Here is a 22,046-nt window from a genome sequence, read left to right as displayed (position 1 = left end):
GAAAGGTTTGTGGTTCCTTCTAGGAGTTGGATTATGGTTTGTGTTGTGGGTTTTGTTTTCGGGGGATTGGGCTGTCTTCCCCCAACTAGTTACTTTAAATAATATTGTTTGATATAAATTGATTTTTTTTTTCCTTGTGTGTTTAGGTGTTATTTAGGAGGAACCACACGTGATTTTGGTGTTCATGGCCCTTGTCTTGATGTGAGCTGCCCAGGCCTTTTTATTGTCCACGCGTGAACTTTAGCTGGGTGTTTTAGCTGAGTGTAAAGTGTTTTCCCAAGTGTTTTAGAGATTGCTGTGCTGAGGTCATTGTGTGGGGGGGGTTGCGGTGTTGCCTGGGTGCTCTATTCACTTATTGGGTCAGGGACACTGAATTGTGGAATCCTGGTAATAAAGGCTTATTGCTAGACTTCTGTTGTGAGCCGTTTCTTATACCTGGTGCCCAGTTTAGCCGAGTCACAAACCTGCATCATTGGGGAAATCCGACTGTTCCATCTATGGATCCTGTTGAATCTGCTGTTGGTAAGGTGTGTTTTTCTATACATGCTCTTCAAGAAATAATAAAAAAAAAATCAGGACATTCTTTACCCAAAACTACACCTCCGTTCCACATGTTTCATACTGGAATGGCATAGTGGATAATATACCTTGGAAAAAGGTGTGGACTTTACCTTTTAAGTTTTTATCAACAAAGTAGAAGTCACCTTTAAATTGACACAAAGTTTATCCGTCCAAATATTTTCAATCTAGCTGTTCTTTCTGTGAATGTGACTGCAAAACTAATGTTCGTTTATTTTGGTCTTGCCCTTTTGTTGAAAAATTATGCTCTGATATGCTTAACATGATACAAACAAATGTATGTTATAATTTTCAGTTTTCTTGTAAATGTGTTTTTTTAGCGGGTTTTTTGTGACTGGAAGAATACATGTCACGATCGCCGTCGGGCGAGCAGGGAGCGGAGAATCAGGAACTCCGGCTTATTAGGTAGAATAAACAGACCAGGCGAAACACGGAGCACGACGTCAATGACGGAACTGGGGATACGTACTCCGACGTGGACTTAAATACACAGGACTGAATGAAACAACAAGAAACAACCTCACGTGGAACCCCGACGTTAACGAGGGGGGCGTGGCACGAGCGTGACAATGCAGATAAATTTAATACTATTTTATATTCGTAAATGTAAATACAATAAATCCAACCTATTTTCCCCTGTTCCCAAATTAGACCTAATAAATTATATTAATCTAATCAGAAAGTCTAAAAAAAAAAAAAAAACAATCAGAACTGTATCCTGAGTTGATCCCTTTTTTACCTGATGTATAGATATAGTGCTAAAATGTTCTGTCATATTTGGTATTGAGATGGTAATCTTTTACTTTGTAATAACTCTTTATGAATATCTGTTCTTGTTTTGTTTAATCTGTCTAAAATGTTATCTGTACTTGTTGAGCATTGGAAATAAAAAAGTGTGATTCAATTGTTTAGTTTGACTTTTACTTTGCTGCACCAATTAATATATTTTGATGAAATTATAAAATGACAAAGTTGTCTTTGACGGTCCACCACCCCCAAATCGGTTTGATCCCTCCATTTCTAAATTTCTCAAATCGCCACTGTTAAGTGTTACTGCAGTACCGCTTTTTACATGCACGATCCTCCTGAATGTGCGTTATAATCGAATTACGGTTATTGTTACTAATTAAGTCACATAGATAATATCCCCCCAAAACCCTACGATGTGCCGCAGAGTCCGTGTTCATTTTTTGCATGAAACGGAGCTGATCATTTCCTGCCTGTAAACGAAAGTGAAATTAAGTGTCGAGATTTTAAAGGCAGAGTCGAAAGTTTGTCAAGAAATACTTTATCAAGATTCTGGAATAATTTAAAGATATTCTATGTTTCAAGGTAAGACTATAATAATAAAATGCATATGTTTTACACAGCCTACATATATAGCGGGATTTAAAATAAAACGGCAGATTTGGCAAAAAGAGACAATGTCACGGTTTTTCGGTCTGGTGAGAACAGAATACTTAATCCGTGGCTTCTTATTCCAAATGTAATGAGAAATTTGAGTGTTCAATATAATTAAGCATTAAATATACGTCCGTACAGCACAGTAGGTTACTGTACGTGTATCAGAAGAGTTTCCGAATTAACATCAATAATATTTAATTACTTACAGTACGCTCAGCCATGAGTTCGCCTAATATACTGTGCTGCGTAAACATTGTAATATTTTGAAGCTATATTAAGTTTTTCTTTTTTAAAGTGTTGGGGATTAATATGCAACTAAACATAAGGCTTAACATTTTATTAAATCAAAGGTTTTACCACGGATCTGTTCTGTGTTCTCCAATCTGAAATGTTCTGATTAATTGACTGGCTTTGCAGTCGTATTTAAATTGTTTAATGCAAATAGTACGCAAGTCTGATTTTAATAATCGGTAAAGATTAAGTCAAACGCAACCCACAGCGCAGCTGAATGACAGAAGGTGGTGTATGTATGTATTACACACACACGGGGTTAATTGTGTTGTGTGTGTGTGTGTATAAGTGTGAGCTCTTTATCAGTCCCGAAAAGGGCGCAGCAGAGCCATCAAGCAGGAATGAATTACACATCGCGGACACCGAGCGGAGTAAATACGGAGGGGGAGGGGGTCACACATTGTACCGGAAAATAAACACACGGTGTGATTTTAGAGACACAAACTTCACTTTTACACAGACGGCGGGTTTGCGCTTGTGGTAACGAAGCATTTTGAGCAAAGTTTCTCCTTTTCCCCTGGGAGAAGCAAGGTAAGCGTCCCTTTCCCCAGTGAAAGACAAGCCAAGACAGGTTTTCCAACTCTTTCCGTGAGAAGTTATTCGTGAAAAACAAGTTATATACGTGAACAATGAAAAACATGTTTGTGCAGTTCAACCATAGCACAATAATATTATGGGTGAGTCAAGGACGACGTATTTGAATCTCCGGATGATTAGTCCATATACGATCAGAATCAATCCATACCTCAATCACCTCATATTCTACTCGTATGTCTACTGGGGGCGGGGGGCACTCTGCCAAGAGTAGTGGAGCCGAACAATCACAACAAATCATTAACAGTAATAAGTTAGAAAGAGATCTCTCAATGGAGGAGATTGATGATTTTATATCGTCCAAGGCGTCTTGGGATTTTTCAATACCATCGATACGAGCCAAAATTCGGTCCAGTACAGAATCGGCACCTCCCGCACTAGAATGGGAGTCATCGTCTTACTGACTAGCGAATACTCGTCAAACCAATTTTCATTTTTTTTTCTTATCAGTGTGAGAACGAGTTGAGGAAAAAAATGGAAAATCTCTGTAACTTCGACAAGGTTAAAGTATATTGTAATAGTGATTTGGGGGGTTAAATGGTGGAGAAATTAAATAGTTGGGAGCTGAGCAAGACTCTAAGCGGTCGTCCTGTACGAGATCACGTGACTTCTTGGCTTCTGATGAGTCACACCTGTTCTCAGGTAAATAGCCAGTAGGATAGAAACACTTACTGGACAGTAGCTCTGCAGGACCGGAGATGGAGACCCCTGCTGTACAGTGTTTGATATGGTTTTCAAATTATGATAAAATTCATTTTTATAAAAACACTTTGTAATGTTACAAACATACACATCCTACTGGAAATAAAGCATTGAATTCTATTCCCGAACTTGTCATACTTTTAGGTCCCTTGGAAATCAGCCTTTGTCAGAATCAGAATCAGGAGTGCAGTTGCAGTGCTGTAGGTGTTTAGCAGTGTGACAGATCAGCTGTTTAGGAGGGAGATGGCGAGGGGAGAGAAGCTGCTCCTGTGTCGGGTGTCCTGGTCTGCAGGCTTCTATATCGTCTGCCAGAGGGCAGCAGGTCAGAAAGTCTGTGTCCAGGCTGTGTGGGATCTGTGATGATTTTCCTGCCATTTCCCTGGATCTTGAGAGAGACAGGTCCTGGACGGAGGGCAGGGGGGCACCGATGATCTTTCTGCTGTCCGTACGGTCCGCTGCAGTCTCTTCCTGTCCTGTTTGGTGGCTGCTCCATACCAGACTGTGATGGAGGGCAGGGGGGCACCGATGATCTTTCTGCTGTCCGTACGGTCCGCTGCAGTCTCTTCCTGTCCTGTTTGGTGGCTGCTCCATACCAGACTGTGATGGAGGGCAGGGGGGCGCCTATGATCTTTTCTGCTGTCCGTACGGTCCGCTGCAGTCTCTTCCTGTCCTGTTTGGTGGCTGCTCCATACCAGACTGTGATGGAGGAGCAGAGGACAGACTCAGTGACTGCAGTGTAGAACTGGATCAGCAGCTCCTGTGGAAGACTGTACTTCCTCAGTTGTCTCAGGAAGTACATCCTCTGCTGGGCCTTTTTGAGGATGGAGGAGATGTTGGTCTCCCACTTCAGGTCCTGGGAGATGGTGGTACCCAGGAACTTGAAGAACTCCACAGTAGACACCGGGCTGTCTGATATGGTGAGGGGGAGCAGTGATGACGGACGTCTCCTGAAGTCCACTGTCATCTCTACAGTCTTGTGCGTGTTCAGCTCCAGGTTGTACTGACTGCACCAGAGTACCAGCCGCTCAACTTCCTGCCGGTATGCAGACTCATCACCATCCTGAATGAGTCCAGTGATGGTGTCGTCTGCAAACTTCAGGAGTTTTACAGCTGAGTTCCTGGAGGTGCAGTCATTGGTGTAGAGGGAGAAGCGCAATGGGGAGAGGACACATCCTTCAGGGGCACCGATACTGAGGGACCGTGTTTCTGAAGTGACCCCCCCAGCCTTACTTGCTGCTTCCTGTCTGTCAGGAAGCTGGTGATCCACTGGCAGGTAGCTGGTGACACGTTGAGCTGGGAGAGTTTGGAGGAGAGGAGATTAGGCACAATGGTGTCAAAAGCCGAACTAAAGTCCACAAACAGGATCCTGGCATAAGTTCCTGGACGGTTGAGATGTTGCAATATATAATGCAGCCCCATATTCACTGTATCATCCACCGACCTGTTTGCCCGGTAGGCAAACTGCAGGGGGTCCAGCTGGTGTCCTGTAATGTCCTTCAGATGGGCTAAAACCAGACGTTCAAAGGATTTCATGACCACAGACGTCAAGGCGACAAGTCTGTAATCATTCAGTCCTGTGATGGTGGGTTTCTTGGGGACGGGATAATGGTGGAGCGTTTGAAGCAGGAGGGAACTTCACACAGCTCCAGGGATCTATTGAAGATGCGGGTGAAGATGGGAGCCAGCTGATCAGCACAGGTTCTGAGGCAGGAGGGGGAGACACCGTCTGGTCTGGGGGCTTCTTGGATTTCTGGAACAGCCGGCTCACATCTGCTTTGTGTATTCTGAGTTCCAGGGGGGAGGGTAGGGGGTGATAGGTGTGATGGAGGTCGTGGTTTTTGTACTGTACTGTGTAGATGTACTTTGTTTAAGTACATCTGCCCTCCCCAGGTCTGCTGGAATATCACTGCTGTATAAATGCACCCACTGCAGTCATCTCTCAATGCGGAGGAGCAGCGGCTCTACTCTGAGTCCCCCCCGAATGACTGAGCTCCTCACCCTGTCTCCAAGGGAGAGCCCAGCCACCCTGCGGAGAAGCAGCAGCTCTACTCTGAGTCCCTCCCGAATGACCGAGCTCCTCACCCTGTCTCCAAGGGAGAGCCCAGTCACCCTGCGGAGAAGCAGCAGCTCTACTCTGAGTCCCTCCCGAATGACCGAGCTCCTCACCCTATCTCTAAGGGAGAGCCCAGCCACCCTGCGGAGGAAACCCATTTCAGCCACTTGTATTCGCGATCTCGTTCTTTCAGTCACTACCCATAGCTCATGACCACAGGTGAGGGTAGGAAAGTAAATTGACTGGTAAATTGAGAGCTTTGCCTTTTGGTTCAACTCCTTCTTCACCATGACGGACCGATGCAGGGCCCACATCACTGCTAACTCTGCACTGATCTGCCTGTCGATCTTCCGCTCCATCCTTCCCACACTCATGAACAAGCCCCCAAGATACTTAATCTCCTCCACTTGGAGAAGTACCTCCTCCCCGACCCAGAGAACACTCCACCCTTTTCCGGCTGAGGACCATGGTCTCGGATTTAGAGGTACTGATCCTCATCCCAGCTGCTTCACACTTGGCTGCGAACTGCTCCAGTGAGAACCGAAGGTCACAGTTCAGTGAAGTCAACTGAACCACATCATCTGCAAAAAGCAGAGACCCAATCCTGAGGTCACCAAACCCTCAGTGTCCTGGCTGTGCCTAGAAATTCCATCCATAAAAGTCTAGTCAGAACCTCACAACCTCACACACCAGCTCAGGCTTCTTCTCCACCAGAGAGGTGATATTCCATCTCCCTAGAGCCAACATCTCCGCCCATGGGTGCAGGCCTGTCTGTGGGGGGGGAAGGGAGGGCCCGGTGACCCACATCCGGGCGAGGGAAAACGTGAATCTATGTTTTTCCTCATCATAAGGGGTCTAATGAGCCGCAGTTCGTCTGGTTCCTCACCCAGGACCTGTTTGCCTTGGGTGACCCTACCAGGGGCATAAAGCCCTGGGCAGCTTAGCTCCTGGGATCACTGGAACACGCAAACCCCTCCACTACGATAAGGTGTCAGCTCCAGGAGAGGATGTTGATACATATAATTATTTATAAAAAATGTGGCATTGAAAGTTTGCATTAAACCTCTTTACTATGTGTAATTCTACACATGGAACATAACAGAATGAAGACACAATTCATCAGTTTGATGTAAAAATGCTGAGTCCTCGATATTGTGTATTTATCTATATATCTACTTACCCTTCATGTTCACAGAGGCCCCAGCAGGAATAATCTGGTCTGGATCAGCATAGAAATGGATGGATCTGCTTCTGAAATGCGCCCCCCTGTGGGGTGTAAGAGAAAGAGCCCTGAGAGGTAACAGTGTTACAGCCCACTAGCATGCATGTCTCTCTGGGTCTATAGTCAGGCCAGAACATAAAAGTAAACTGGGCTCCTAGCTGGGGCTGGTCAGTGGGCAGCACTTTAATATGTGTAGCTTAATAAAAAGACCTCGCCATCTTCTGTCTTCACCGTCTTCTTCCACAATCAGCCAGTTCTTTTATACTAGAGGCGAGTCACAGACCATCCCTCCTATACAAAATGGCCACATAACAAAACTAAACAAACAAACAAAAATATATAAACAGGTAAAAAGGAACATAAGTCAAGTGTAGTTATGGAGGTTTTTAACGGTCATACTAAAAGTTTCATATAATATTTAAATTTTAGATGAGATAATTTCCTTAAAAGCTGACTGTAAATAAGTCTGCTTACACCAAGAGCTTCACAGCATATCAAAGTACATGAAGGCAGAGCAGAAGGATAAACAGCAGTGTGACGTCGTCCCCATTGTATGAATTATATTTATACCATGAGGGTTTGTTTCCTCTCGCTGCCCACAGTGTCCTGATGAAGAGAGCAGACTCCCCTGTACCCAGCTGTGTTTCCCTGAAGAGTGACTGGTCAATGGAGCCCCCACTCGCCTTCAGAGAGGGACCTTTTCCTACAGATCAAAGGTAAATGTGCATTTAAACAAACACTGTTAATGACATTCAGACTCTCAGTCAAATGGCACAGAGACACATACAAGCTATGAGGAAATAACATATTTATTATGAATGCACCAATTTTTACCTTTAACAGATTCCATCACCTTGAGAATTTAAACAAAAGTTTTGTCTGTATTCTATATAAATAACATCTGAGGTAAATGGATGAGGATTACTGTAAAACCTGACTTTCTGCGAGCCGGAATTGGAAGTTATTTAATCGCAAAGTGGATTTTAAATTTCAGTCCTCAGCACAGAGCTGGAAAAAACTGGTTTGCCTGTTACCCCCCTGCATGTCCATTAAAGAATGACTCGACAATAGATTGTCGTCTCGTGAGATGGATGTTTCTGTTTTGATAACAAATAATTTCACTCTCATGAACTCATTAGATCATATTCAGATGAAGGCTTTAGTTTAACATGTTTAGTCAAACTGTGTGGCTTAAACAATAAACTATTATCATCAGACAAAAAAAGAGGAAGACTATTGGTTTCTTTGCCAAAGGTGACATTTAAATACTTGCTGATTCAGATCATAATTAATGTGACACTATAGTGGTTCTCATCCCCTGAGTATAAAATAAGATTATTTGTTGATCCAAGAGGGGAAATTTTCTTGTGTTCAGCAGCAAAGTGTTATGTTATTTATATGATTAAAAACAGAGAGCAGCTTTTACCACATTAAAAATGGGACGTTAAGGCTGGCTGTGGGGGCTGCACATCGACAGCAGGCATTGTGGTGTCTAACGGCAGCATGCAGGAAAGATCCCCAGTAGCGCTTCTTAGCTCACGGTGGGGGAATGAGCCGGTGGCTGAAGGTGCCCCAAGATAGCGCCTCCTGGAGCCTCGGCTGGGTTATGGACCAGGCCAGTGGGGCCAGTGCCCTGGGGCCTCAGGATATTACAAGCTGTGAGTGGCAACATTTATAGTGCAAGCCATGAAATGCGCCCCCCTGTGGGGTGTAAGAGAAAGAGCCCTGAGAGGTAACAGTGTTACAGCCCACTAGCATGCATGTCTCTCTGGGTCTATAGTCAGGCCATAGGGCACTTGGTACACGCCAGCCGCCTGTGGCACTTGGCAGCCGCCTGCCGCCTGGGGTAGTTGGTACACGCCAGCTGCCTGGGGTAGTTGGTATACGCCGGCTGCCTGGGGTAGTTGGTACATGCCAGCCACCTGGGACACTTGGCACACGCAAGCCGCCTGGGGTAGTTGGTACATGCCAGCCGCCTGGGGTACTTGGTACATGCCAGCCGCCTGGGGTAGTTGGTACATGCCAGCCGCCTGGGACACTTGCCACACGCCAGCCGCCTGGGGCACTTGGCAGACGCCTGCCGCCTGGGGTAGTTGGTACACGCCAGCCGCCTGGGGTAGTTGGTACATGCCAGCCGCCTGGGACACTTGCCACACGCCAGCCGCCTGGGACACTTGCCACACGCCAGCCACCTGGGACACTTGGCACACGCCAGCTGCCTGGGGTAGTTGGTATACGCCGGCTGCCTGGGGTAGTTGGTACATGCCAGCCGCCTGGGGCACTTGGCGCGGTTTTTCGAAACTCTTGCTGGATGTGTTGTCATAGCAGCACATCCAAATCCTCAAACCTGCTCGGAGCCGGTTTGTTCTGCGTAAACAAGGATTAGCTCACAGACTTAATCAGTGTCCGTGCGTGGAAATCCGTTCAGTCATGGCCTCGCCATTCATATACGTAAAATCAACAAACACATACATACACACACATATATATATATATATATATATATATATATATATATATATATATATATATATATATATATATATATATATATATATATATATATGTACATATGTATGAAATGCCGTGTTTGTACTTTGCTTTAACTTGTCCCCATGTCCTGCATGATTGTGCTTCTATTTGATCTGTAATTATGACAATAAAAGAATGATGAATCACTGGAAACGTAATACTACATTCAAGTGATAAATACAATAACTAAAAACTACTTTAATACACGTTTAATTTGTCGGACACTATTTGCCAACCATCTTTTCTGGTTTGGGTCGCTTTTGATGCGTTTCCTTTAGTACATATTAAATCTTTGAATTCGTCATACCCTCTAATAAAAGGTCCTGCTCGGATTGCATGAAAAATTGCGCCCTGTTTTTTGATGTTTTGCGGAAGCCAATGATCTCATCCAACGAAACAATCTTTTGGGAATCTGTTCCCACACGTCGGACGTTCTTTCGGACAGCGTTTAAGTAAGGGAGACAGTTCACCTGGTCCGGACCAAACTTGTTCACGCACCTAAGTTACCATAGCAGCTCAGCAGGGATTAATTTAAGACACGTTGATGGAACGGAATTCTCACTTAAATGAGCCAGCGACCCAGAGCGTTACGGCCGCGGAGGGCGACCCAGAGCGTTACGGACGCGGAGGGCGACCCAGAGCGTTACGGCCGCGGAGCGCGAACCAGAGAGTTACGGCCGCGGAGGGCGACCCAGAGCGTTACGGCCGCGGAGGGCGACCCACAGCGTTATGGCCGCGGAGCGCGACCCAGAGCGTTACGGCCGCGGAGGGCGACCCAGAGCGTTACGGCCGCGGAGGGCGACCCAGAGCGTTACGGCCGCGGAGGGCGACCCAGAGCGTTACGGACGCGGAGGGCGACCCAGAGCGTTACGGCCGCGGAGGGCGACCCAGAGCGTTACGGATGCGGAGGGCGACCCAGAGCGCTACGGCCGCGGAGGGCGACCTAGAGCGTTACGGCCGCGGAGGGTGACCCAGAGCGTTACGGCCGCGGAGGGCGACCCAGAGCGTTACGGCCGCGGAGGGCGACCCAGAGCGTTACTGCCGCGGAGGGCGACCCAGAGCGTTACGGCCGCGGAGGGCGACCCAGAGCGTTACGGCCGCGGAGGGCAACCCAGAGTGTTACGGATGCGGAGGGCGACCCAGAGCGTTACGGCCGCGGAGGGCGACCCAGAGCGTTACGGCCGCGGAGGGCGACCCAGAGCGTTACGGCCGCGGAGGGCGACCCAGAATGTTACGGACGCGGAGGGCGACCCAGAGTGTTACGGCCGCGGAGGGCGACCCAGAGCGTTACGGACGCGGAGGGCGACCCAGAGCGTTACGGCCGCGGAGGGCGACCCAGAGCGTTACGGCCGCGGAGGGCGACCCAGAATGTTACGGACGCGGAGGGCGACCCAGAGCGTTACGGCCGTGGAGGGCGACCCAGAGCGTTACGGCCGCGGAGGGCGACCCAGAGCGTTACGGCCGCGGAGGGCGACCCAGAGCGTTACGGCCGCGGAGGGCGACCCAGAGCGTTACGGCCGCGGAGGGCGACCCAGAGCGTTACGGCCGCGGAGGGCGACCCAGATTGTTCCGACTGAGGCTGTGCTGCCGTTCACTAGCATCCGGTCCGAGTATGCAGATGGAGGGGGCCGCAAGAGTCGTAACTCTGACCTGGAGGTAGCCATCGAGCTCCTAAAGCGCGCAGCCCTTCCAGGCCCTGTCAGCTCTCAGGCTGTCTGCCCTGCATGCGCAGCTGGGCCAGTTACGCAGCTGCAGATAAGAGGTCAGGTGTGTTCCTCTGCCAGACTCTGCCCTGCCACGTCAGGAGGAAGTCTAACTGCCCCCCCATCCTTTGTTCTTCCCCGATGTGCCTCTAGCTGCCCAGATCAGCCCCTGGCAGAGTTACAGCCTGTGTTATAGCTCATCACAGTGTGTATGACTTGTGCTGATCTCTCTATGGCACCGGCAGATACTGTGTTTGTCTTGGGTTGTGCCTGTGGTAATGGACACCGGGGGGCGCTATAGCACTGGCAGATACTGTGTTTGCCTTTGGTTGCGCCTGTGGTAATGGACACCGGGGGGCGCTAAAGCACTGGCAGATACTGTGTTTGCCTTGGGTTGCACCTGTGGTAATGGACACCAGGGGGCGCTATAGCACCGGCAGATACTGTGTTTGTCTTGGGTTACGCCTGTGGTAATGGACACCAGGGGGCGCTATAGCACCAGCAGATACTGTGTTTGTCTTGGGTTACGCCTGTGGTAATGGACACCAGGGGGCGCTATAGCACCAGCAGATACTGTGTTTGTCTTGGGTTGCGCCTGTGGTAATGGACACCGGGGGGCGCTATAGCACCGGCAGATACTGTGTTTGTCTTGGGTTACGCCTGTGGTAATGGACACCGGGGGGCGCTATAGCACCGGCAGATACTGTGTTTGTCTTGGGTTACGCCTGTGGTAATGGACACCAGGGGGCGCTATAACACCGGCAGATACTGTGTTTGTCTTGGGTTACGCCTGTGGTAATGGACACCGGGGGGCGCTATAGCACCGGCAGATACTGTGTTTGTCTTGGGCTGCGCCTGTGGTAATGGACACCGGGGGGCGCTATAGCACCGGCAGATACTGTGTTTGCTTTGGGTTGTGCATGTGGTAATGGACACCGGGGGGAGCTATAGCACCGGCAGATACTGTGTTTGCTTTGGGTTGTGCATGTGGTAATGGACACTGGGGGGCGGTATAGCACCGGCAGATACTGTGTTTGTCTTGTGTTGCGCCTGTGGTAATGGACACCGGGGGGCGCTATAGCACCGGCAGATACTGTGTTTGCCTTGGGTTGCCTGTGCTAATGGACACCGGGGGGCGCTATAGCGCCGGCAGATACTGTCTGGTAATGGACACCGGGGGGCGCTATAGCACCGGCAGATACTGTGTTTGTCTTGGGTTACGCCTGTGGTAATGGACACCGGGGGGCGCTGGGCCCCGACAGCTGGGTGGTGTAAGCTGAGAGGCCTGCCTCCGCTCATACTGCTCGCTCCCCTTCTCACCCGCTCTCACGCTTCCCCCTGTCCTCGGTCAGCACATCCCCATCACATCCTAATGGGATAAGAACGTTCTGAAGGTCTGAGGCAGCATCACCAGCACTTAAGTTCATGGACAGCTGTGTGTATGTTTTCCCTCACTGCTGCTGGCTGACAGACAAACGATGACCCCTGAAGCGGTTAGTATTCTGTAATACAGTAGGACATACTAGATTGAGTGGCGCACGCTGATGACATCATGCACATTATGTCCACTGGGATGGAGAACAGGTGCAGGATGATGATGCGTAATGTTTCATCATATTTAGGCAGCAGTATCACTCCGGCTAGTGGGGGCCCGGGGACCAGCTGGTACAGAAGCGGGGAGGCAGTGATGCGGGCAACAAGCTGATAGGCGCCCCCCCCCCCCCCCCCCCGCCCGTTTGACACTCCCTGCTCACCTGCGAGTCCCAGGCCGGCGCGGCTGTGGGCCAGTCGCTCACAGAGCAGGCAGCTCCATTGATAAACAAAGCAGAGCCTTATCGAGGGGTGGGGTAGCGGGGGGGGGGATTCACTGTTTGCTGGTTGCACAGGAAGCTGTGTGATCACTCTGGGGGGGGGGGGATAGCTCTGTAGGTGCTGAAGGACAGATTCGGCCCATTGTAGGTGCTGAATTTAACCAACCAATTACAACCAGTTTAACCAGTTTCTTGACTGAGGATTGTGAATCAAATGCTGGTATTTAGCTCTGCTAATCAAGTGAATGACTCTAAATGTCACTGGGTACAAAGGGCTGCATAGAAAACTGTCCTTCCTGCCTGCTGTGTCTCTGTGTGCTGGAGCCTGATGTCACTGGTTCTCTTCTGCTGTCATGAGAAAATCAGGAAGCCGCCCCAGTGAATAAAGCTTAACATGGCAGATACATCTTTCCAAACTACAACCCCAATTCCAAAAATGTTGGGACGCAAATTGTAAATAAAATCAGAATGCAATGATATGGAAATCTCATAAACCTATATTTTATTCATAACGGAACACAGAAAACATATCAAGTGTTTAAACTGAGAAAATGCATCATTGTAAGGAAAATTTTTGAATGTCACAGCAGCAACACATCTCAACAAAGTTGGGACAAGGCCATGTTTACCACTGTGTGGCATCTCCTCTTCTTTTAACAGCAGTCTGTAAATGTCTGGGGACTGAGGAGGTCAGTTGTTTGAGTTTTGGGAGAGGAATGTTGTCCCATTCTCGTCTGATACAGGATTCTAGTTGCTCAACTGTCCTAGATCTTCTGTGTCATATTTTTCATTTTATGGAGCATCCAAATGTTCTCAATGGCTGAAAGATCTGGACCGCTGGCAGGCCAGTTCAGTACCCGGACCCTTCTTCTACGAATCCTTCATGTTGTAATTGATGCAGTGTGTGGTTTGGCATTGTCATGTGGGAAAATGCAAGGTCTTCACTGAAAGAGACGTCATCTGGATGGGAGCATCTGTTGCTCTAGAACCTGGATATACCTTTCAGCACTGATGGTGCCTTTCCAGATATGCAGGCTGCCCCTGCCATATGTACTAATGCACCCCCACACCATCAGAGATGCTGGCTTTTGAACTGAGTGCTGATAACACGCTGGGTGGTCCTTCTCCTCTTTAGTCCAGTTGACATGGTGTCCCTGGTTTCCAAAAAGAATTTCAAATTTAGATTCGACTGACCACAGAACAGTTTTCCACTCAGCCGCAGTCCATTTTAAATGAGCTTTGGCCCAGAGACGACGTTGGTGATTCTGGATCATCTTCATATACGGCTTCTTCTTTGGATGATAGAGTTTTAACTGGCATCTGTGCATGGCAGCGCGAATTGTGTTCACTGACAATGTTTTTGGGAAATATTCCTGAGCCTATTTAGTGATTCCATTACAGAATCATGCCTGTTTGTGATGCAGTGCTGCCTAAGGGCCAAAATATCACAGGCATCTAGTCTGGTTTTTCACAGAGATTTCTCCAGATTCTCAGAATCTTTTAATTACATTATGTGCTGTAGATGATGAAATATTCAACCTCTTTGCAGTTTTATACTGAGGAACTTCTTTCTGAAATTGCTCCACTATTTGTCAGTGCAGTATTAGGGGAACTGTGACCCTCTGCCCATCTTTACTTCAGAGAGACACTGCAACTCTAAGATGCTCTTTTTATACCCTGTCATGTTACTGACCTGTTCCCAATTGACCTAATCATTTGCAAATTGTTCCTCCAGCTGTTGGGTTTTTGTACCACTAACTTTTCCAGCCTCCTATTGCCTCCATCCCAACTTTTTGAGACGTGTTGCTGTCATGAAATTCAAAATGAGCCAATATTTTTCATGAAATAGCAAAATATCTCAGTTTAAACATTTGATATGTTTTCTATACTTTGTTATGAATATAATACAGGTTTATGAGATTTCCATATCATTACATTCTGTTTTTATTTACAATTTGCACAATGTCCCAACTTTTTGGAATAGGTGTTGTAATATACCACAATGTTATTCTTTATCTGCAGTAACAGCAATTTTAATGGGGAACTTTTCAGCCTTTCTGTTACATTTGTGTAGATGAATTGAGGTCTTTATGTTTCTGCCTAATTCACAGAGACCAAATGGAAGAATGCAGTTCAAATCTACATGATAAATCGGGTTTATCATCCATATTGAAGGTTTGTATTTATTGCTGATATATATTTTCTTGGCTGTTATGGCCATTAGCTTATATTTTATATAGCTGTATAATAAGAAATTCATCATCTTAAAGAAAATATGTTTTAATCTATGATTCACAAGTGAGACTCTGAAAAGGTTTGGTGTAAGTAGCAATAATTAACTCTGACTGTTTATTTTAGTCGCTAGAGGAAAAAGCCATGAAGTTCCTAAAGGAGGAACTGAAGACGTTTGTGAGGCACCTAGATCAGAATTACCCAGAATGCTCTGAGCCTCAGCTGGAGGAGGACAATGACCTGGACTGTGATGGTCAGATGCAGAAGACCAGTGTTAGAGAGGTAGCTCTGAAGATCACACTGTACATCCTGAGGACCATGAAGCAAAATGATCTTGCTGACCTGCTGGACAAGAGTAAGAGCTTTATAACATTATGTACATGTACAATATTGTGCAAAAGCCTTAGGCAGGCAGAGAAAAGGATGTTTAAATGGTCTTCATGTTGGTGTAGAACTACTATAATATGTATGTCAAAGTGTGTTTGCCATTTCAGAACCTCTCCCAAAATCACCCTAATATTTGCAGAAATCGTGCAGTATATCCACGTATTTTTTCACTTGACCACTAACACACCTCATGTGGCTGATCAATATCTTCTTGAGTTTTAAACTAATTTAATTAATTAATGAAGTGAGCTGGTGGTGAAATTTAACAAATACATGGACTGGCTGTGGTGTGTCACGATCGTGTTCGCGGGAAGCGGCGATCGTGCGGGTTCGGCAGGTAAGGAGAGGCAGGCAGGCAGTGATCAGGGCTAAACTGGGGTTTATTTACGACGGGACAGGAGCTTGAAACACACACCACACCGAATCCACAATGACGGACAAGGGGAACAGGTCAGACCAGGACTTAAATAGGACAAGACTAAGCAAAGTAATCAGACAGGGCTGGAAACAATCAGGGAAGCACACGTGGGTAATCAGGGGGCGTGGCACACACGAGGAGCCGACGAGCCGGGTCATGACATGGTGCCCCTGAGGAGAGGTTTGGGAAATGAAAAGGGGTTTGTGTTTTTTTTGGTTCTGAGCAGATATACAATTACTACCCAGATAAATGACTTTAAACATTTCCTTTGGCTGCCTAAGGCTTATTCACGGTCCTGTATGCGGTGTTCCAGTAAAATACACATGATAAAACTTTCAGTTTCACAGTCACAGGGAAATATCTGGATATATATGTGTAAAAAAGTGTGTTTTTGGAAAATATTCTTCCTCATACTGGTCAGGATCACGGTGAGAATTAGTGCATTTTCCTCTCATTTCTTTTCAGGACAGCTCATGCTGCAACATCAACAGGAAATCAAATGTAAACTTAAGAAGCAATTTGAGTGTGTATTTGAAGGGAAAGCTAAGGAAGGACAGCCAACACTTCTCAGTGAGATTTACACAGAACTCTACATAACTGAAGGTGGGACTGGAGCAGTCAATGATGAACATGAAGTGAGACAGATTGAAACAGCATCCAAGAAAAGGCGAACAGAAGATACTACAGTCAAGTGCAATGATATATTTAAACCCTTATGTGGGCGTGTGACTCCTATCAGAACTGTACTCACTAAAGGGGTGGCAGGTATCGGAAAAACAGTCTCTGTGCAGAAATTTATTCTGGACTGGGCAGAAGGAAAAGCAAACCAGGATGTTCACTTCATATTTGCTCTTCCTTTCCGGGACCTGAATTTGATTAAGGGTGAATACAGTCTGATTGAACTGCTTCACCACTTTGTCCCAGAACTGAAATCATTTCAATCCACTGACCTGTTTAGCTCCAAAGTCTTGTTCATCTTTGATGGTCTGGATGAGTGTCGCCTTCCTCTGGATTTTCAGAACAATGAGAGCTGGTTTGATGTAACAAAGAAAACGTCACTAGATGTGCTGTTGACTAACCTCATTAAGGGGAATCTGCTCCCATCCGCTCTCCTCTGGATAACCTCCCGGCCAGCAGCAGCCAATCAGATACCTGCTAAGTGTGTCCACCAGGTGACAGAGATACGAGGGTTCAGTGATGCCCAGAAGGAGGAGTATTTCAGGAGGAGATTTAATGATCAGAGCCTGGCCAGCAGGATTATCGCACATGTGAAATCATCAAGGAGCCTCTTCATCATGTGCCACATACCTGTGTTCTGCTGGATTTCAGCCACTGTGCTTAAGAGGCTTTTTAGTGAGACTGACAGGGGAGAAATTCCAAAGACTCTGACTGAAATGTACACACACTTCCTGATCTTTCAGACAAGTTTAAAAAATTACAAGTATATGAAAAACCATGAAACTAAGCTTAAGGAATACAGCAAGGAATTTCTTTTGACACTTGGTAAACTTGCTTTTGACAACCTTGAGAAAGGCAATCTCATATTTTATGAGCAAGATCTGACAGGGAATGGCATTGATGTCACTGAAACTTCAGTTTACTCTGGAGTGTGCACAGAAGTCTTTAAAGAGGAGTATGGGTTGTACCAGGAGAAGGTGTACTGCTTTGTGCATCTGAGCATCCAGGAGTATCTAGCTGCTTTATATGCTTTATATGTGTTTCTGTCAAACTCATCAGCTGACCTGCTGAAGACTGCAGTGAATCAGGCATTAGAGAGCAAGAATGGACACTTGGACCTCTACCTCCGCTTCCTCCTGGGCCTCTCAACAGACTCCAGTAAGACTCTGTTACAAAGACTACTGGGGCCGACAAGAATCACCTCACATACCATTAAGGATACAGCCCAGTACATCAAGGGGAAAATAAAGGAGAATTTATCTCCAGAAAGGACCATCAATCTGTTCCACTGTCTGACTGAACTGGGTGACAATTCTCTAGTAGAGGAAGTACAAAGATACCTGAATTCAGGAAACATTTCAGTAGATGACCTCTCACCTGCACAATACTCAGCTCTGGCCTTTGTGATGCTGATGTCAGATGAGGAGCTGGATGTGTTTGACCTGAAAAAATACATCAGATCAGATGAAGAGCACTGCAGGCTGCTGCCTGTGGTCAAGAACTCCAGGACGGCTCTGTAAGTGACGTGGGGATGGGAAATCATGTCTGGTCTGGCAGTAATGCATGAATATTGTTTGAAATGTGTAATATATATTATATTTTTCTCCTCATGGATTAATATGTGGGTTTTATTTTGATAATCACAGCTATAGCTGTTTGTATAGCAGTAGCTAATCTTGACCACAGCCTTTATAATGACTGAAGGTAGTGATGTCACTTTTTGTTTGTTACTACGTTTCCATTCCCATCCAGTCTGCCTTCTGATCACAGGCACAGCATCCTAACCTGCTATAGAAACAGTGAGGGCTCTTTATCCACAGGGTGTATAAGTGGTATGTGAGTGTTATTGTCAGCAGGCGTGTTCATGTGATGGAGCCCAGAGCTGGGAGCTTCCGTATGACTGCTGTCTCTGGCTGCTCACTGGCGCCCTCTGCTGGCATCAGCTGCACCTGGCTGAGGATGTGACGACACATCTAGTCTGGCAGAAATAAATAAACATTGTTTAAAGTATAAAATTAATATGTATACATGTAATTTATTTCCCCTCTTTTATCAACAAGGTTCCTTTATAATCTAGTTTATATTAACTGAAGGTAGTGATGTAGTAAAAACAAAAAGACAAGATTTCCACGACCTTCCTTTGTGTAACAAATAACCAAAGATACAGCATCATGCAGAATGGTCCAGTTTTCATTAATAGTGGGAAAACCACTCATATTTGTTTCAGTTCTGGATGCTGTAGGAAGCGTTTCTGTAAATACTGGGTGTGGTGTGTGACTCTTTGGGTTCGGACTCTGTGTCCATGAGCGGAAGGTCGTTGATTCAGATCTCTTGGCCGGCAGAGTGATGTCATCACTGAGTCCTTGAGCTGCAGGGGTGCTGGATGCTGGCTGATCTTGTGCTGCAACCCCCAAACTGGCAAGGAAAAACTCCCTAGAAAGACGAAAGCTTGGGAGGAACCAGACTCAGAGGAGGAGCCCATCCTCCAGGGGGCAGCAGAGGAAGCCCTAACCCTACCCAGACTCAAAGGGGGAGCCCATCCTCCAGGGGGCAGCAGAGGAAGCCCTAACCCTACCCAGACTCAAAGGGGGAGCCCATCCTCCAGGGGGCAGCAGAGGAAGCCCTAACCCTAACCAGATACAAAGGGGGAACCCATCCTCCAGGGGGCAGCAGCAGGCCAGAAGGACGTCACAGATAGTGGAGACGTCACAGGCAGCAGGGTAGGCAGGATATCTTGAAAATGTGGGGTCTCCAGGCAGCACAGCCTAGGGGGAGTAGGGGAAATTAAATGTGCAGTTAGCCAAAGTAGGGGAGACTAGAGGCAGTGCAAACAGTTAGGTGAGTGCAGTATGTAAGCTCCGGCAGATATGGCTATGGCAGCATAAGTAGGAGGGAGAGGCAGGTGGGAACGCAGGCATGGGGAGTCCCTGAATGTCAGCACTCCAATTCCACAAGGGGGTGTGTAGCTAAAGTGACAGACTGACAGTTCAGTTTATCCAAAGCCAATGGCACCGATCCCCACCCAGCTCTACACCTCACACTATAGGTCTGACTGGGAATGAACAGTTAGCTAGAGTCCCTACAAGCTTAACTAAACAGGTGTGATTTTAGTCTAGACTTGAATATTGAAAGTCAGCCTGAATCCTGCAGATCCGCTGGAAGACTATTCCACAGCTGAAGAGCTCTATAAGAGAAAGCTCTGCAGCCTGCCGTAGCTCTTTCTACCCTGGGTACTAACAGATATCCTGCTCTTTATGATGGAAGAAAGCAAGGAGGGTTGTACAAGGCCTGCAGGTTACTAAGGTATTCTGGTGCTAGGCCATTCATCCATCCATTCATCCATCCATTTTCCAAACCGCTTATCCTATTGGGTCGCGGGGGGTCTGGAGCCTATCCCGGAAGCAATGGGCACGAGGCAGGGAACAACCCAGGATGGGAGGCCAGCCCATTGCAGGGCACACTCACACACCATTCACTCACACATGCACACCTATGGGCAATTTAGCGACTCCAATTAGCCTCAGCATGTTTTTGGACTGTGGGGGGAAACCGGAGTACCTGGAGGAAACCCCACGACGACATGGGGAGAACATGCAAACTCCACACACATGTGACCCAGGCGGAGACTCGAACCCGGGTCCCAGAGGTGTGAGGCAACAGTGCTAACCTCTGCACCACCATGCCGCCCCGCAAGGCCATTCAGTGTTTTATAAATCAATAGCAGTATTTTGTAGTTAATCAGAGACTTAACTGGAAGCCAATGAAGGGAGCATAGAACAGGGCTAATATAATCACATTTTTTAGTGTTTGTAAGAACTTTGGCTGCTGCATTTTGTATCAGCTGAAGTTTATGTGAGGATCCAGATGGGCACCCAGAAAGGAAGGCATTACAGTATCCAGGCTGGAAGTTATAAAGGTGTTACTGCATCACCAGGTAATGTAAACGATCGGTAGCGAAGCTCCCCTCACGGCCAATGAGAGGTCGCCTCGCGATATTTCAGTCGAGTTTGAGGTTTTAGAGCTCAGTAACCAAATCGCACAGAGGCAGGGACTATTGTGAGCACTCAATGAACAGAGGCTGAAGTGGTGTAAAACTGGAGTGATTTTCCATCGGTTTGATACCAAACATGCCATACCAGCCTAGCGGTTCACACCGAATACCATCTGTAATGATTAATTAATGATTACTTATATTATGTCATTATGTTATATTACCCACACCAGTACCTGGTCTAAGTGGTCTAGGTTGCACCTCAATCAGAGGTTACCCTTTATACGGACATTATATGACATATTCTCATTCCAACAGCACATCTTACCCTTACATAGGCATGATAGAATACAAAGATCAGATAAGGGCTGCTGAGGAATGTGGAAAAGAAAAGGGGGGGGGGGGGGGAGGGAAGGTTGGTCAGTCAAAGAAAAAGAATCTTTGAAAGTTAGGACACATTACAAACATAACCTGTCTGTATATTGAGACTAGTAGTCATGGGTAAATAAATATACAGATATACTGTACAACAGCCAAACTTAAAAGAAACTTTCTTTAGGGTGTTGGGTGAGTGGTATGTAAGGCAGGATGTCTGTGGAGGGGGTTGTGTGCCAAGTCGAGGGACCCCTGTCCTTGAGGTCCACTCTGCTGTTTGTAGGTCGTTAAAACTTTGAGCAATAAAAGTTGGAGTGCTGGCCCCCCTTGTTGTCTGTGTGTGTTTAAGTGTGTCTGTGTGTGTGGGGTCACTAACCCCCCTTTTGAGGCCTAGGCCGATGTGTGCCTATCATACCAGGGTAGGCCATGTTTCAGGCCACCTGGAATTTAAGCTTTGTGATATGTGCATGTGTGATCCTACACCAGATTTAAAATGGGTAACCTTAAAAGGGAAATACTGTTCTGCAAAGCAAGCACAGTTTGTGGAAACACGACCATAAAGTCATAAAGCAGGTTAACAGAACTGCTTAGGTTGTTAAAAAGAAAGGAAGTTGGTTTACTTGTTTGCAGAGTGGAGGGGGTCTTGGCAGTATTAAATAATACCTGCTTTTGTTTCTAGTAGAATAAATTACTGTAATGCCCTCTTGACTGTTTCACATCTACTGTTTCACATCTACAATGGGCCCAGAATGTCGCTGGCGGAGTGTTAACACGCACCAGTCACAGTGATCACATCTACAACGGGCCCAGAATGCCGCTGGCGGAGTGTTAACACGCACCAGTCACAGGGATCACATCTACAATGGGCCCAGAATACCGCTGGCGGAGTGTTAACACGCACCAGTCACAGGGATCACATCTACAACGGGCCCAGAATGCCGCTGGCGGAGTGTTAACACGCACCAGTCACAGGGATCACATCTACAATGGGCCCAGAATACCGCTGGCGGAGTGTTAACACGCACCAGTCACAGGGATCACATCTACAACGGGCCCAGAATGCCGCTGGCGGAG

At 46.9% G+C, this 22,046-nt stretch overlaps 1 protein-coding gene across 1 annotated transcript in view; it reads left to right on the top strand.

Annotated features, from left to right (window-relative positions):
- The first annotated feature begins 1,808 nt into the window (after positions 1–1,808).
- The window catches only part of LOC125722476 (NLR family CARD domain-containing protein 3-like), a 33,052-nt gene continuing 12,814 nt past the window's right edge, over positions 1,809–22,046 (top strand). The window contains exons 1-6 of the mRNA XM_048998655.1: positions 1,809–1,911; positions 6,819–6,920; positions 7,448–7,561; positions 15,003–15,066; positions 15,250–15,478; positions 16,394–18,122. Coding sequence (XP_048854612.1) covers positions 6,859–6,920; positions 7,448–7,561; positions 15,003–15,066; positions 15,250–15,478; positions 16,394–18,122 — 2,198 coding nt within the window. The 5' untranslated portion in view covers positions 1,809–1,911; positions 6,819–6,858. The remainder of the gene's footprint in view (positions 1,912–6,818; positions 6,921–7,447; positions 7,562–15,002; positions 15,067–15,249; positions 15,479–16,393; positions 18,123–22,046) is intronic.

Source organism: Brienomyrus brachyistius, unplaced genomic scaffold, assembly GCF_023856365.1.
Source record: "Brienomyrus brachyistius isolate T26 unplaced genomic scaffold, BBRACH_0.4 scaffold39, whole genome shotgun sequence".
Lineage (NCBI taxonomy): Eukaryota > Metazoa > Chordata > Actinopteri > Osteoglossiformes > Mormyridae > Brienomyrus > Brienomyrus brachyistius.
Note: the sequence above shows the minus strand (reverse complement) of the source record. Positions and strands in the feature narration are given on the sequence as shown.